General features: G+C 43.5%; 1 protein-coding gene across 4 annotated transcripts in view; it reads left to right on the top strand.

Annotated features, from left to right (window-relative positions):
• LOC125452341 (cullin-9) overlaps nt 1-18278 on the top strand; it is a 176803-nt gene that overhangs the window by 60326 nt on the left and 98199 nt on the right. For all 4 annotated transcript variants that reach the window (XM_059645126.1, XM_059645123.1, XM_059645124.1 and 1 more), the window contains exons 6-10: nt 6474-6664; nt 8285-8684; nt 10567-10967; nt 14860-15050; nt 16353-16576. In XM_059645126.1, the coding sequence (XP_059501109.1) occupies nt 6474-6664; nt 8285-8684; nt 10567-10967; nt 14860-15050; nt 16353-16576 (1407 nt within the window). The remainder of the gene's footprint in view (nt 1-6473; nt 6665-8284; nt 8685-10566; nt 10968-14859; nt 15051-16352; nt 16577-18278) is intronic.

Genomic DNA, 18278 nt, shown 5'->3' with positions numbered 1-18278 from the left:
TATACTCTCCTCTCCACCTATCATCTTTTCTCCATCTTCGGTCCGCCTCCCCCTCTCTCCCTATTTATTCCAGAACCCTCTCCCCATCCCCCTCTCTGATGAAGGGTCTAGGCCCGAAACGTCAGCTTTTGTGCTCCTGAGATGCTGCTGGGCCTGCTGTGTTCATCCAGCCTCATTTCATTATCTTGCAAAATATTCGTTTAACATCTCGGTCATGCTGAATTTCTTCATCCTTCTGTGTAAATCCTGTTTGTTCCCCAGTCAAAGATTGGCAGCTAACATAAAGGAAACTGCCGACTTCCCATATTTGCATTACAAGATAGTGAATGGCAATAGTGAATTGCTGTTTCGTTCTTGACATGTTGACTGAGAAAGGAGTCTTCCACATTGAAGAATTCTATTCCCTTATCATCATTACACATCTTTTTCATACATTGCATTTCACAGTAAGTAAAGGGCTGTTGACTTTTTAGCTAGGTTCACCAATTTTTCTGCATTTTGTTTTGCCACCTCCTTCCAGTATTAAATGGTCAGTAGACTACACCTGTTAATGTGATTGTTCCTTTATTACATTTCATTGAGATTCACATGGATCCTTTTTTGTCTTACTGTTAATTATATCTGTTATTCATTCTGCTATCTGGTTCCTGTCAAAAAATGTAGTTAAATTGAGGGAGGAAATTCAAAGAAACACAAATGCAAGTTAAAGAAAAGAAAGTAGGCCAGATTGAATATAATCTGTTTCATAGAGAATAGTTTGAAGTAATGTGTACCAGGGCAATTTTGTTTGGGGAATTTCAAAAAATGATGGAAGCAGATTGTACAGGTTTGGAAAACTGAGAGATTTGAGACTATGGAGGGAAAATCTGAGGGGATGAAATCAGTAATTGCCTTGGGAACTAGTTGACATTTGTTGGTGGGGTTATGGCCTAGCAGGTGGTAATAGATGAGATTGGAGTGTTGGCATTACCTCCTAAGTAGAGGTTGGCTCATGAATAGCAGCTGCCCCATCCTCATCAATGGTTTGGGCTTGAGATAGCAGAATGTTGTCAGTTCAGAAGGAAATAAGTGAATGAGGGAGCAGAAATAGGTGAGAGCTGAGTGGAATTATCACTTGATAACTTAATCCCGAAAACCAGCTAATGATCTGGGGCCCAGGGTTTCATTCCCACCACAGCAGATGCTAGAATTTGAAGCCAATAAGAAAAAGTCTGGAAAAACTTTTGGAATTAAGAATCTACTGACTACCATGAAATCATTGTTGATTGTCAGAAAAATCCATCTGGTTCACTAATGTCCTTCAGGGATGGAAATCTGCCACCCGCACCTGGTCTAGCCTACATGTGACTCCAGACCTATAGCAATGTGGCTGACTCTCAGTTGCCCTCTAAAATGGCCAAGCCAGCCATTCTGTTGTATCAGTTGCTACAAAGTCTCAAAGAAATGAAACTGGATGGATCACCAGGCATTGACCTAAGCACAAGAAAAGACCAGCAGAAACAGCCCTGTCAACCCTGTAAATTCCTCCTCGCTAACATCTGGGGGCCAGTGCCAAAATTGGGAGAGCTGTCTCACAGACTAGTCAAGCAACAGTCATACTCACAGAATCATAGTCTACAGGCTATGTCCCAGACACTACTATCACCATCCTACTGGCAGGACAGACCCAGCAGAGGTGGTGGCACAGTGGTATATTAGGCAGGAAGGAGTTACTCTGGGAATCCTCAACATTGACTCCGGACCCCATGAAGTATCATGACTTCAGATTAAACATGGGCAAGGAAGCTTCCTGTTGATTACCATGTACCACCCTCCCTCAACTGATGAATCAGTACTCCTCAATGTTGAGCAACACTCAGTGGAATCCCCAAAGATGGCAAGGGCACAAAATGCACTCTGGGTGGGCGATTTCACCAAGAGTGGCTCGGTAGCAGTACTACTGATTGACCTGGTTGGGTCCTAAAGGACATAGCTGCTAGACTGGGTCTGCAGCAGGTGTTGAGGGAACCAACAAGAGGGAGAAGCACACTTGACCTCATCCTCACTAACCTGCCAACTTCAGTTGCATCTGTCCATGACAGAATTGGCAAGAGTGACCATTGCACTGCCCTTGTGGAGACAAAGTCCCACCTTCACATTTAAAACAACCTCTATCATGTTGTGTGGCACTATCACCATGCCAATGGGACAGACTTCGTACAGATCTAGCAACTCAAGACTGGGCATCCATGAGGCACTGTAGGCCATCATCAGCAGCAGAATTGTACTCCAGTGCAATCTGTAACCTCATGGACGGCCCATATGTCCAATCTCCTGTTACCATCCAGCCAGGGGATCAACCCTGGCTCAATGGAGAATACAGGAGGGCATGCCAGGAGCAGCATCAGGCATACCTGAAGATGAGGTATCAACCTGGTGAAGCCACCAACCAGGACTACTTGCACGCCAAACAGTGAAAGCAGCAAGTGATAGACAGAGCAAATTGATCCCACAGCAACGGATCACATTTAAGCTCTGTAGTCCTGCCACATTCAGTCATGAATGGTGGTGGACAAGTCAACAATTCATTTTAGGGGGAGGCTCCATAAATATCCCACATCAGCGCAAAAGATAAGGCTGAAGCTTTTGCAGCAGTCTTCAGCTAGAAGTGGACGAGTGGACAATCGACCTCGGCCTCCCCAGCATTTTGAATACCAGTCTTCAGCTAATTCGATTTACTCCATGTGATATCAAGAAACAATTGGAGGCAATGGATACTGCAAAGCCTACGGGTCCTGATGACATTCCAGCAATAGTACTGAAGACTTGTGCTCCAGAACGTGCCGCTCCCCTGGCTAAGCTCTTCCAGTAGAGAGGCAACACTGGTATCTACCCGACAATGTGGAAAATTGCCTAGGCATGTCCTGTACACACACAGTAGGACATATTACCCAGCCAATTACCCCCCATCATTCTCCTCTTGCTCATCACTAAAGTGATGGAAGGTGTCATCAACAGTACTATCAAGCAGCACCTTCTCAGCAATAACCTGCTCAGTAACGCACAGGTTGGGTTCTGCCAGGGCCACTCAGCTCCTGACCTCATTACAGCCTTGGTTCAAACACTGAAAAAAGAGCTAAATTCCAGAGATGAGGTGAGAGCAACAGCCCTTGACATCAAGGCTGCATTCGACTGAGTGTGGCATCAAGGAGCCCCAGAAAAACTGGAATAATTGGATATTGAGGCAAACACTCTGGTGTTTGGTGTCATACCTGGCACACAGGAAAATGGTCGTGGTTGTTGGAGGTCAATTATTTCAGCTCCAGGATGACTCTGCAGGAGCTCCTCAGGCTAGTGCCATCTTCAGCTGCTTCGACATAAGGTCAGAGGTGGGGATATTTGCTGATGATTACACAGTGTTCAGCACCATTCGTGACTCCTCGGATACAGAAGCTGCCCATGTCCAGATCTTGCTGCATTTGAACAATGTTCAGACTTGGGCTGACAAATGGTGTGCCATTCGCACCACACAAATGCCAATCTATGACCATCACCAATAAGAGACAATCTAACATCGTCCCTTGACAATCAGTGGTGTTACTATCACTGGCTCCCCTACTATCAACATCTTAGGGATCATCATTGACCTGAAACTCAACTGGACTAACCACATTAAACACTGGCCACAAGAGCAGGTCAGAAGCTAGGAATACTGCAGTGAGTTACTCATCACCTGACTCCTCAGACCCTGCCTATCATCTACAAGTCAGGAGTGTGATGGAAAACACGCTAACTTTCTTTGTGTGCAGCCCCAGCAACATACAAGAAGCTTGTCACCATCCAGGACAAAGCAGCCCGCTTGACTGGCACTATATCCCCAAGCATCCACCCCTTCCACCACTGATGCTCCGTCACAGCAGTGTGTACTGTCTACAAGATACACTGCAGAAATTCACTGAAGATCCTCGGACAGCACCTTCCAAACCCACGACCATTTCCATCCAGAAGGACAAGGGCAGCAGACGTATGGGAATGCCACAACCTTCAAGTTCTCTCTAAGCCACTCACCATCCTGACTTGGAAATACTTTGCCGATCCTTCATTGTAACCGGGTCAAAATTCCCTCCCTTATAACATTGTGGATTAACTCAGCAGTGAACTGCAGAGGTTCAAGAAGGCAGCTCACTACCCACCACCTTCTCAAGGGCAACTAGGGATGGGCAAGAAATGCTGACCAGCCAGCGAGACACACATCCCACAAATGAATAGGAAACAGTAGTTCATGTAAGACTTTTCAATGAAAAATTGAGGGCAAGGGGCAACAGGTAAATGCTTGAGGTGGGGGTGTAAGGCTTTGAAGCTAATGCTGTTGCTTTTTATCACAAGTGAAAATTGATGAGTTTGATGACTGTAACTATTTCAAGGCATGGTACCAGGGGACACATTATTGAACACTTGCAGCTCAAGCTCCAGACCCCTGCATCCTGATGAATTAGGATGAACATAGATCCTACTGCACATTTTATTCCTGGGGTAAGAGCCTCAAAGGGATGGGGTTGGGTGATGTTGAGAGCATGCAGGCCTAGGTCACTGAATGAAGTAGGAGCAGGTGGCAGATATGGTTTATGCCCAAAGTGTGCTAATTAGAGCTTGGCTGTTGCTGGGAAAGGTTTAATGAGCTCACTCAGGTGATCAGGGTATCTGAATGCACATCTACTTCATGTCTTGTGCTGTTCAACGCATCATATCTCAATCACTTTGTATCAAAAGAGTAGAACGAAATCTTGATCAGATGGGCTAATAGGTTTTATGTGGGATAAATGTGAGGTATTGCATTTTGGTAAGACAAATCAAGGTAGATATTATGCACTTAATGATAGGGCCTTGGGGAGTGTTGTTGAATAGTTGGACCTATGGGTGCAGTGGTCTTGCATTTAGAAAGGATAGTGTAGATGGCATTTAATATCCATTCCTTTATTGCTCAAGCCATTGAGTACAGGAACTTGAACTTCCTGTTGCGTCTATACAGGACATTAGTAAGGCCACTTTTAGAATAACGTGTGCGTTTCTGGTTGCCTTTCTACAGGAGCGATGTTAAACTTGAAAGGGTGCCGAAAAAATTTGCAAGGATGTTTGCCAGACGGTTTGAGTTATAAGGAGAGGCTGGATAGGCCGGCACTTTCCCTGGAGCTGTGGGGAAACCTTTTAGAGGTGTGGAGAAATCATGAGAGGCATGGATAAGGTGAATAGCCAAGGTCTCTTCCCTACCATAGGTGAGTCCAAAACTAGAGAGCATCAGTTTAAGGCAAGAGGGGAAAGATTTACAAGGTATCTAAAAGGCAAGTTTTCCATGCAGAGGGTGGTGAGTGTATGGAATGAGCTGCCAGCAGAATTGGTAGAGGCGAGTACAGTTACAGCACTTAAAAGACATTTGGTGGGGTATATGAATAGGAAAGGTTGAAAGGGATGGCAGTCACAGGCAAATGGACTAGCTTAGTTTGGGGTACCTGGTCGGCATGGATGAGTTGGACCAAAAGGTTTGTTTCCATGTTGTAGTTTCTGTGGTTCTGATTCCCTTAGATAATGGGACGTGGCTATCCCTGGCTAGACTGGCATTTTTTGCCCATCCCCACTTCTCAGGGTTGTTAAAAATCATTCACTTTACTGGACGTCTGAAATCATACGTAGACCAGCCTAGGTAAGGGGAGTTCACTCCCTAAAAAGCGTTAGTAAACCATAGAGGAGAAATTAAAAATTTCTATGTGGGGCCATGTGTACAGTGTAAGAGCTATTATTGAAATAAGTAATGGTGTCAAAGCAAAGGGGCAGAAAGATCCAGAAGGATGCTGGTACCCTTGAGCTGTTGGTAAGGGCTACGTCGAGATTGCGGATAAGTGGAGTTGAAACGCCCATCAGCCATGATTAAATGGTGGAGTGGACTCGATGGGCTGAATGGCCTTACTTCCACTCCCATGTCTTCTAGTCTTTTATGTTCAGCTTATGAAAAGCAGTTTTGTTAAATGCTGAATGTGATGAAGGGTGAAATTAAATTGATTGAATGGCTTTGCGGTGCAGTGAGTCAGTTCTACAAGTGTTGTTGATTGGAACTAGTGATGATAATGTAGTTGAATTTCAAGAGTTGATGGTTAGATTCTCTCTTGTTGGATATGGTTGTTGCCTGGCACTTGGGGCACTGATACTATTTGTCTCTTACTCTGGAACTCTGCCCCCTTCTGGGTGATTCAATTCTGCTGCTTCATCAAACTTTCTTCAATTTCTTTTTTGTTTTCCTTTGTATTTGAATGATGTTGCACAATGAACAACTTGGTTTGATATACTGTTGAGGTCCTTTTGTTATTTTGAAGGTAAATTGACCTATCTCAAAAACTGATTTTTCAAAGCAAGCATTCACAATTCTAGTGAAATGAGAATCTCCAGAGAAGGAATACACTTTTTCAAAGCGGTATGGTAATTTTAAAAATGTTGTTTTCCAGTTGCCCAGACGTTTTTCCATAAGCCACCAGGTGGATTATACTCGCTGCCTTATCTGTCAGAGAGCATTGCTGAGGATTCCTCCACGCTCAGCCGCTCAGAATGGTGGGAGGTGCTTTTCTTCATCAAGAAGTTGGAACCAAAACAGCAGCAAGAAGCTCTTGACATCATTAGACAGAACCTGGAAGATCAGGTCAGAATGGAATGATGGCTGAAAGCTAGGAGATGCATGGCTTGAGATGCAAGGTTTGGCTGCAGCAACACAAATCTAGAATGTCATTGCTGCTGCGGATAACCACCGTGCTAAATTAATGTGGCATTCTAATAATTCTCCTAAAAATCCAATAAGCTGTGGTGATCATATTAGCTTTGCTGCCCTAAGTATGTTGCCTTTTCCTTCGCTACCAGCCTTGTGGCTTGTCTGCACCAAATGAACTGCAGCACTTTAAGAAGGCAGTCTCCACCACCCTTGGATGAGCAATAAACGCTGGCCCAGCCAATAGAATATTCAACTGTGGGAACTGGGCAATGGAGTCTAATCCTGTAACCTATTTTTTTAACTCTTTTTTGCAGCAGGCTTGCAAAATGCAAATCGACAACTGGGATCCTGGCTGATTTGTTTTTGGTGGAAGACCAGTTCAGGATTCTGAGGCGATTTTTGTTTTTTCTTCTCTTTTGCACACATTTTGTGTGTAAATCACCAGATGAGCATTTGTTGTAGATTCCTAATTGCTCTCGGAGATACTGATGAGCTACCTTTGTCAGACTGTATCCATCTGGTCAAGCTATTCCTACAAAGCTGTATTTAGTTTTATCTTGTATGTTTGATAGAAGTGACTGTTGGGCTTTTTTGAAAGGCAGTTGAGATTAAGCCATTTTACTTCAGATCTAGAGTTTGTGTGTAGCCCAGACCAGGTTAAGAACAGCAGGGGAGGCGGCAGCCTAGCAGTATTATTGCTCATCTATTAATCCAGAGGCTCAAAGTAGTGCTCTGGGGACCAGGATTTGAATCCTATTATGGCAGATTGAGCCTAATGACCATGAAATCACTTGTCTAGTTGGAAAGCCTCACCTAGTTCACCAATGTCCTTACCTGGTCTGGCTACATGTGACTCCAGATCAACAGCAGATAACAAAGTGTGAAGCTGGATGAACACAGCAGGCCAAGCAGCATCGCTTGGCCTGCTGTGTTCATCCAGCTTCACACTGTTATCTCGGATTCTCCAGCATCTGCAGAGTTTCCATTATCTCCAGATCAACAGCAATGTGGTTGACTCTCGGGTACCCTCTGGGCAATAAACACTGGCCTGGCCAGTGGCACCACATCCTGTGAATGAAAATATAACACCTTGTGAATAAGATGCCCTTTAATGAGAGCACTAGTTTTATAACCACAATTGCTAATATTAGCGCTCCAGCTCAATCATATTTAATTCACTGTAAATTCCCCAGCTGCCATGTTGGAGCCTCATGCTGCTGGGTCATTAGCCCAGGCCCCAGGATTATAGAGAGTAACATAACTAAAACACTACCATGTGCAGTGTAGCAGGCATCATATCTCCCTGGTTGAGGTCAGAAAGTTGTGGAAGTTTGGTGTTTTGGCCCATCTGACTGTTTGTTTTACTTTATTACATGTGAGGTATCTTTTAGAGCTATATTAAAATGTTCACAGAAACATTGATAAAATATAATACAAAGTTTAAATAGTCATGAATTGTCATTATAAAGTTAGAGATATCAACATGTTATTTATTTAGAATGCGAGTTGTCAATTGCCAGTAATGTTTGAATCTGTTTTGAATCCCTTCTGCAGATTTCAGAAATGGATGAGAGTGTGTTGATTCAGTTGACTGTACCATCAGAACTTGCACAGAAGCTGCTTCAGTTCTTGAGACCCTTTTGCCCTTCAGCCTACCTGAATGACCTAGAGTGTTCCCATGTTTACACTAAACACTACTTAAAAAGGAAAGGGCTGGATCAAGACAGCCTCTCAAGTGCGTTAACCAACGTTGAATATGTTTCCCTGCCTGGCACCGCTGGTTCAGTTGTTACGGGATCATCTGTCTCCCAGTCGAAGAAAGCCAAGAAAGAGATTTCTCCAGATACCACAAACACCACGACTATTTCTATCAAAAATGATGCTACACAACCACTAGAGATGGGAAAAATGGAGGAGTTGGAGCTACCTGATGATCTTGAAGAGAAACTGAAAGGTCAGTGTTCCTGGTGCTGGGGAGAGCCCGGGTCTGATTTTTATGTTCATAATTTTCTTTTCTGTTTTATGGGATGTGGGCATCATTGGTTGGGCTGGCATTTTTGACCATCTGTAATTGTTTTTGAACGGAGTGGTTTTTTTAGCCATTTCAGAGAAATGTTGAATATCAAGCATGTTTCTACTCAGCAGCTAATGTAGTAAAACTGTAACCAACGTAACTCCCTGGGCATAAACATGTGGAACTGCAGCATATGTGGTTGTTGGTTTAAAATCCTGACTTAACTGATTTTTATCTCTGCTGTGTCAGACATGTGTGCAGGCACTTAGTGCTGTTTTTGAAAATAAAATTCTTTGGCCCAAAATTGTTATTTATGCAATACAATATTTAAATATCAGAAAATAGTCTCTGATGTTGCTGCTTGGAACCTACCATTCACTGTGTGCTCACTTGCCTTGTTATCACAGAGTCATAGAGCTATTCAGCAAGGAAACCCTTCAGTTTCACTCGCCCATGCCAACCAGACGTCCTAAATTAATCTAGTCCCATTTGCCGGTGTTTGGCCCATCCCGCCAAACCCCTTGTATTCATGTACCCATCCAGATGCTTTTTAAATGTTATAATTGTACCAGCCTCCTCCACTTCCTCTGGCAGCTCATTCCACACATACACCACCCTTTTGTGTGAAAACTTTGCCCCCGAGGCCCATGTTAAATCTTAGCCCTCTCACCTTAAACCAGTGCTGTCTAGTTTTGGACTCGACTGCCCTGCTTCTCACCCTGTCTATGCCCCTCATGATTTTATAAAGCTCTAATAGGTCATCGCTCAGCTTCTGATGCTCTAGCCGCAGGCCATTCAGCCTCTCCCGATAGCTTAAACCCTCCAACCCTAGCAACATCTTTGTAAATCTTTTCCGAACCCTTCCAAGTTTCACAACATCCTTCCTATAGCAAGGAGACCAGAATTATTCCTCAAATGCATTGTGTCACCCAGCGCATCAGGATTAAATTCCATTTTCCACTGTTCTGCCATCTGAACAGTCCATTTGCATGAGTCTGCCGCGTAAGGTTTGCCTCCTCGTTACTTGCCGCATGACCAATTTTCACGTCATCTGCAAACTTGCTGCTCACACCTGCTACATTCACACCGGCATCATTAATGTGCGCAACAAACAACCAGGGATCTAGCATCAAACCTTGTGGTGCACCACTGGCCATAGGCTTCCAATCATAAAAACATCCTTTGATCACCACTCTGTCTCCTGCTTTGAAGCTCATTTGGAACCAGTTTGTCAAATTGCCTTGGATCACATGGGCTACTAACATCTTGTCCAATCTGCCATGCAAGACCCTGTCAAAAACTTTTTTGAAGTCCACATAAACTATATCCACTGCTCTAACCTCATTCATACATCTAGTCAACTTGGACACTCAGTCAAACGTGTCAGAAATGATCTCCCCTGATAAAGCCATTCTGACTAACCTTGGTCAAACCTTGCTTCTCCAAGAGGAGATTAACTCTGTCCCTCAGAATTTTTTTCCAAAAGTTTCTCCACCTTTCCAACAATAGGAATAGTTTCTGCTCTGTTCAGATCACAAATGATCTAGAGTACCTCTATCAAATGTTATCCTCCAGTTCCCTTCTGTAAGGAGAGGTACCCAGTTCCTTCAATGCTGGACACTACAGTTTTGAAAGGATATGAAAACAATAGAAAAATTAGCTCCAGGGATATGCAGTTGCAGTTATGTGGATAGATAGGAGGCTGAGCAAGGTTTTAAATAGCAACAGTGAAGCTTCTGAATGTGCCACAGTGAAGTCAGCTGCTGCTCAAGCTGTGAAATCGGGGCCTAACATATACAAAAACAATTGTTTCTCCCCTTAGTTTTCAGCTGCCCAAAAGTAACTGGACGCAAGACGAATTTGGAGAAGATGGGAGAGGTGGTAGAGATCATGAAGAAGTCAAACTCTGATATCAGTTTGCAGGTTGCAGGTTTCAAGTTCATTACTAAAATGTTGGAAGAGGACAGCACGCGGGAGAAGGTGGCTCTGAAAGTGGATTCTGGCCTTAATCAAAGGGACAAACTGATCAAAGTGCTTGTGGAAGAATTGACCAGTTTGTCCAAGGAAAAGCCCCTGGTTGTCACCTGTTTGCGGCTGATTTACATCCTCATGCAGCGATATGACTGGAGAGCCTTGTTTGCCACGGAGGGAGGGATCAAGAGTGTTCTTTCCTGTATGCAAGAGCACAAGAATTCAGCACTTGTTCAGCAGGCTGCTCTAGCTGTAAGTTCCTAACTGAGAAATGCTTTCCTCTTTTTCCTTTCCCCCTGAAGAAACCAGGTACCTTCTATTTCTTCATTATCTACTAATTTTACAAGATGCTACTGGAAGAGTTTTGTCACAATTGTACAGTTTATTACAATTTTTTCACTGGTTGATGGCCTGACCTGTCATACCCATTCTGCCTGTTTTACTAAGCAAAGTTATTTAAGCAAAATTAAAACTCTAGTGCAAGATCCCACAATTCTAACCCAACAAATTAAAAATCTGTAACCCCTGTAATGGTCATGTCAACTGGAATTTATGCATAATGAGTTTTGAGAAGATTTGTAGCTCAGGTTGAGTTTCTGGATGTGAGTTTGCTCGCTGAGCTGGAAGGTTAGTTTTCAGACGTTTTGTCACCATTCTAGGTAACATCATCAGAGAGCCTCTGATGAAGCGCTGGTGTTATGTCCCGCTTTCTATTTGTGTGTTTAGGTTTCCTTGGGTTGGTGGTGTCATTTCCTGCGTTGGTGATGCCATTTCCTGTTCTTTTTTCTCAGCGGATGGTAGATTGATTTGGAGCCCATGTGTTATGATTTGGATATCAATAATTTGGAGCCAATCTACCATCCTCTGAGGGGGAAAAACAGGAAATGACATCACCAACGCAGGAAATGACATCACCAACCCAAGGAAACCTAAACAGATAAATTGAAAGCGGGACATAACACCAGCGCTTCATCGGAGGCTCACTGATGATGTTACCTAGAATGGCGACGAAACGCTTGAAAACTAACCTTCCAGTTCAGCGAGCAAACTCACATCCAGGAATTTATACACACCAGGCCCTGGTTTCTGTTCTTTCCCAGTTAGTTCTATCTGCTATTTATCTATTTCTAGCACTAGTATATTTGAATGGCACCTCTTACTTCTGACTTCAAGTCTGACTTCTGACTTAAAACCTCTGTTTGTTGACCATGATGGATTGTTGCTCCTTTTGGACATTAAGACACATCAGTATAAAGAATGGACTTGCATTGTGGTGAGGGCAGAGAATCAGCCCTGGGGAACTAGCCAGTAACACCAGCTGGAAGTTGTGCATTGCTGCTTTAACAAAATCAGTTTGCTGGAAGGAGTGGCAAAGGGAATGTCTCGGCATGGTTTTGTCAAGGGGAGGTCATGCCTGACAAATCTGTTAGATTTTCTGAGGAGATAATGAGCAAGTTTGACAGAGTGCCAGTGGACATGATCTATATGGATTTCCAGAAGGCATTTTTTTTACAAGATGCTGCATAGGAGGCTGCTAAATAAGATGAGTCCATAGTGTTAGCTCAAGGAATTGGCATGAATTGGCTGACTGGCAGAAGGCAGAAAGTAGGGATAAAGGGGCTGTTTTCAGGATGGCAGCTGGTGTCGAGTGGAGTTCTGCAGGGGTCAGTGTTGGAACCACACTATTCATGTAATACATTAATGATCAGGATGTAGGAACTCAGGGCATTGTTATAGATGACACAAGGTAGGTGGAGGGACTAGTAGTGTTGAAGAAGTGGGGAAACTGCAGATGGACTTGGAGAGTGGGCAAATAAGTGGTAGATGGAACACACTGTGAGGAAGTATGAAGTTATGTACTTTGGTAGGAAGAATGGAGACATAAACTACTTTCTAAATTGGGAAAGGTTTCAGAAATCTGAAGCACAAAAGGATTTGGGAGTTCTAGTTCAGGTTTCTCTTAAGGTTAAGATGCAGGGTTCACTTGGCATTTAGGAAGGCAAATGGAATGTTAGCATTCATTTCACCAGGGCCAGAATTCAAGCTCTGAAATGCACAGAGACTGCATAAGGCTGTGGTCAGACTGCATTTGGAATATTGAGAAGTTTAAGGCTCTATCTAAGGACGGACATGCTGGTGGTGGACGGGGTGCAGAGGATGTTTACAAGAATGATCCCAAGGATGAAGGGCTTGTCAAATGATGAGTGGCTGAGGACTTATGGTCTGTACCTGATGGAATTTAGAAGGGTGGTAGCTGTGGAGCTCTGATTGAAACTTAAGAGTACCGAGCGGCCTGGATAGAGTGTACTTGGAGAAGATGTTTTCACTAGTAGGAAACAGTAGGACCTGAGGGTACAGCTTCAGAGTGAAGGGATGACGCTTTAGAATTGAGATGAGAAGGAATTTCTTCAGCCAGATGGCGATGAATCTGTGGCATTTCTTGCCACGGAAGGCTGTGGAAGCCAAGTTATTGAGTGTATTTAAGACAGTGGTTCTTGATAGGTATGGGGTTACGAATCGGGGTTATCAAGGTTTATTGGGAAAAGGCAGGAAGAATGGGGTTGAGAAACATATCAACCATGATCTAATGGCAGAGCAGACTTGATGGGCTGTGTGGCCGAACACTTTTACTATGCCTTATAGGGCAGAGATAAGACAGCACCTTCCTAAAGAGAGATAAACCTCTGGTCTTCAGAATGAATGCAGCAGGAAATGTACTGATAACATCAGTGCACTTCTATTGCAAAACAACTGGAGGTGCAGGGCGGATTGAAGATCTTCACCAGAGAACATCCAGTTGATTGTACAAGAATAGAATAGAATAGAACATTACAGCACAGGCCCTTTGGCCCTCGATGTTGTGCCGACCTGTCATACCGATCTCAAGCCCATCTAACCTACACTATTCCATGTACGTCCATATGCTTATCCAATGACAACTTAAATGTACCCAAAGTTGGCGAATCTACTACCGACGCAGGCAAAGCGTTCCATTCCCTTACTTCTCTCTGAGTAAAGAAACTACCTCTGACATCTGTCCTATATCTTTCACCCCTCAATTTAAAGCTATGCCCCCTCGTGCTCGCTGTCACCATCCTAGGAAAAAGGCTCTCCCGATCCACCCTATCTAACCGTCTGATTATTTTATATGTTTCTATTAAGTCACCTCTCAACCTTCTTCTCTCTAATGAAAACAGCCTCAAGTCCCTCAGCCTTTCCTCGTAAGACCTTCCCTCCATACCAGGCAACATCCTAGTAAATCTCCTCTGCACCCTTTCCAAAGCTTCCACATCCTCCTTATAATGCGGTGACCACAACTGTACGCAATACTCCAAGTGCGGCCGCACCAGAGTTTTGTACAGCTGTAGCATAACCTCTTGGTTCCGGAACTCGATCCCTCTATTTGTTTTTACCATTTGTGATTAATTTCAGACCCAAAGCAGTAATGATGATCTGACCCCTCTAGCCTAGTTAAAATGGTCTTCAGTGCATGGGTTAAAGGGTGGTTGGACTCTGACAGTATATCAGTATTTTGAACTTTGTGGCCTCATTTGCTTTCTGTACTATTTTCAATATGCTATAATTGTTTTTGTGTCCACCATAAAGTTAGCATGAAGGAGATAAAGTGGGTTGCCAAGCATTAGTATAATGGCCATGGCTCATGTAGCACATGGTGTCTACAGGTTAGGGATTCAAACTCCATTCCACAAACCTGAGTACAAACTAGTCTGGCCCTCCATTGCAGTACTGAGGGAATCTGACAGTGTTTTTAACCCTCTTGGATGTATGTGAAAGATTTACTGGGAATAATCTAAAAAAACTGCAGAACATGGTACCTGGTGTCCTGGCTAATTTTTTCTCTCAAACAGCACTGCTAAACTTAACATCACATTGTTTTCCTTGTTGTCTGAGGCTCTGCTGTACGTAATTTAATTGCTGCATTTTCAACATTGCAATACTCCGTGCACTTGCCAAGTATGTCAATGGTTGTGAAGCGTTTGGTATGTACTAAGGACATGAGAGATTGAAGGCTCTTCCTCATAAAACTAGTGACAGAGATATCCTTGCAACAATACCTTTTCTGCTTTTAGTTGTTTAATATAGTTAATAAATTGGGACACAAAGCTGATGTTTGTCTCAACAGGCTCTGAAAATCTTGACTGGAGCCAGCAAATATGACATGCGAACTAAGAGTGTTCGGCCTCACCTGGCAGATGCCGATGCCCAGATCATCCTTGAAATCTTTGCCAGTATAGGTTCAGCCTCCACCCAGGATTCCAAAGGGCTGCTCAGTGTTATTCCTGCTGCTGTTGCGAAAATGATGAACACCTCAGGGTAAGGAGCATTCTTGGGACACAGTGTTTCATTGTTTATTATTTCTCTTGTGCATCTACACTTTTTCCTGAAGTTGAGGCCATCGAAAATCCTCCTGCCTACAATAGATGGCAGTTGCAGTTGACCTCTTCCTACTCCCTGTGAATGCTTGTTATCTTCTGACAGCTGCTTATGGAGCTTCTCCCAGTTCAAGTAATTCTGCCAATTATCTACAGGCTATTTTCAGCCCTGGAACCAAGTGTTTGTATGTGTGCTTTCTGGTGACAACTATTAGATTGTAAGAAAGAGCAGGAGTGACATTAGAGTTCTGCTGTGTTTTGCTTCATGCCATGTCAAAAGTACTACGTAGTCAAGTGGTCATGACAAAAGGCTCAGTACAAGCCAGCAGTTGAATCAGGACAGATTTATATGCCATGAATTCAAACTTGGCAGTCAGATGGCACCTGGAGTATTGGGTGAGCCACTGATGATTTGCAATTCAGGGATATTCCTTATTTAATCTGTATTCTAATAGCACTTTTTGGTTTCATGTGGTTGTAAACTAAAGAAGTTCCCGGAATAGGGCCAAATCCATTATTAATTTTGGTAGGGTTACTGTGTATATTTGTTGTTAAAACAGACTTTGCTTGCTTCCTCCCTTGATCCTCAGGTTTGAATCTGTCCTTCCCCGCTTCATCCTGCTGCCCTCCCCCACTTGCCATCACCTTTATTTACCCACTGACTGACCACCCTGAGCCTCCCACATACTATCCCTGTTACTCCTGAACATTCCCTGTGGATTTGGGCTCAGAATAGAAGCAGGGGAAAGGAGGGAGAGAAGTTGCTGGTGGGAAATAGCGAACAGGAGAATTGGGTAGTGGAGGTAGTAAGCGGCTTGGGAAGAAAGACTTTGAGGCCGGATATTTGGTCAGTAGATTCGTGGCAGCTTCATAAACTTATGAAGTAAACACTACAAGTCAGGCGCATGAGTTGCCCATATCAATGTTGCCTTGAGGACAAATGTGTCTTATTTAACACCTTTTCCTTTAGTTTTGTTTTAGGACCACTGAATGCTATATGAGCAATTTTTGTATTTATTGAATAGATTTGAAATCATATTCTTCAAGAAGCGTTGAAACTGTCTTGAGCAGCAAATGTTATACTCTATTCACACATTTCACTTGGATGTTCTATCAACCATTGGATTGAAATAAATACTTAGTAAATAGTGACATGATACTGTCATCATGAAAAATGGTGTGGACTCGGCCAACATCTTAAGGTATTATGCCCTTTAATTGCTACTGTTTTCTTTCATTCTAGGTGTTCCTCTGCAGTTCAGGATGGCTTGTTAATTGTCATTATGCTGGTTTCTAATCACAAAAGTCTTGCTGAGTTATTGGTATCTTGTGATATCTGCCCAATTCTGTATAGCTGTATTGGAAACGGAAGCAGTTCCACAGGCAGTCATCAACAGATGCTAGCTATCATGGCCCTCAGTAACATCTCTCTGAACCACAAACTCTCCACTGGAATTGAAAATAAAGGTAAAAGAACTTGATGCTTTAAAATACTGTTAGAATATCGAATAGTTCCTGCATGTAGCGTTTGTTCAGCTGAACATCTTAATCCTGGCAATCTTCAGTATTAAAGTAGGAACGTTGTGCTTCTATTGAAAAAGCATAGTGTGATTAAAGGGAGTCAGCATGGCTTTAAGAGGGGCAGGTCATGCCTTACAAATCTTATTGAGTTCTTTGAGGAAGTCATGAGACAGGTTGACGAGGGTCGAGCAGTGGATGTGGTGTACGTGGACTTCAGCAAGGCATTTGATAAGGTTCCCCACGGCAGGCTCGCTCATAAAGTCAGGAGTTATGGGTTACAGGGTGATTTGGCTGTCTCGATTCAGAATTGGTTGGCTGACAGGAGGCAGAGAGTGGTTGTAGATGGTAAGCATTCTGTCTGGAGGTCAGTGCTGAGCGGTGTCCTGCAGGGCTCTGTTCTTGGGCCTCTATTCTTTGTAGTTTTTATAAATGACTTGGATGAGGAGGTTGAGGGGTGGGTTAGTATGTTTGCTGATGACACAAATGTTGGAGGTGCCATTGATAGTATTGAGGGCTATTGCAGGCTTCAGCGAGACATTGACAATGCAGAACTGGGCTGAGAAATGGCAGATGGAGTTCAACCTGGATAAATGCGAAGTGATGCATTTTGGAAGGTCGAACTTAAATGCTGAATATAGAATTAAAGGCAGGATTCTTGGCAGTGTGCAGGATCTTGGTGTTCAAGTGCATAGCTCCCTCAAAGTTGCCACCCAAGTGGATAAGGTTGTTAAGAAAGCTTATGGTGTTTTGGCTTTCATTAACAGGGGGATCAAGTTTAAGAGTCGCGAGGTTATGCTGCAGCTCTACAAAACCCTGGTGAGACCACACTTGGAATATTGTGTCCAGTTCTGGTCACCCTATTATAGGAAAGATGTGGAGGCTTTGGAGAGGGTGCAAAGGAGGTTTACCAGGATGCTGCCTGGACTGGAGGGCTTGTCTCATGAGGAGAAGTTGACTGAGCTCGGACTTTCCTCTCTGGAGAGGAGGAGGAAGAGAGGTGACCTGATCGAGGTGTATAAGGTAATGTGAGGCACGGATAGAGTCGATAGCCAGAGACTTTTCCCCAGTGCAGGATTGAGGGGTCATAGTTTTAAGGTGTTAGGAGGAAGGTAAAGAGGAGATGTCAGAGGGAGGGTCTTCACCCAGAGAGTTGTGAGCGCATGGAATAGTTTGCCAGTGGTAGTCTTGGAAGCGGAGTCATTAGTGACATTTAAGTGACTGCTGGACATGCACATGGACAGCAGTGAAATGAGGGGAATGTAAGTTAGGTTATTTTGTTTTCGGATTAGGATTATTCCATGGCACAACATCGTGGGCCGAAGGGCCTGTACTGTGCTGTACTTTTCTATGTTCTATTAGAAAGGGCAATGGTACAACTACAGCTGGAGAGCTGTGCACGATATTGGCCACTTTACTTAAGGAATGATGTAAATGCTTTAGAAGTAGTTCAGAGGAGGCTCATTTGATTAAAACTTAAGGAGTAGATCATCTTCTGAGGAAAGGTTGGACAGTCTAGGCCTATATGTGATGGAATTTTTAAAAAGTTAGAGGTGACTTGTTTGAAACCTACATGATCCTGAGAAGTCTTGATGAGAAACATCCTCTCCAGATGTACCTTATGGAAGAGTCCAGAGCTAGATCTTACTGT

This window comes from Stegostoma tigrinum, chromosome 4 (genome assembly GCF_030684315.1).
Source record: "Stegostoma tigrinum isolate sSteTig4 chromosome 4, sSteTig4.hap1, whole genome shotgun sequence".
Lineage (NCBI taxonomy): Eukaryota > Metazoa > Chordata > Chondrichthyes > Orectolobiformes > Stegostomatidae > Stegostoma > Stegostoma tigrinum.
This window is presented reverse-complemented; position numbering and strand designations above follow the sequence as displayed.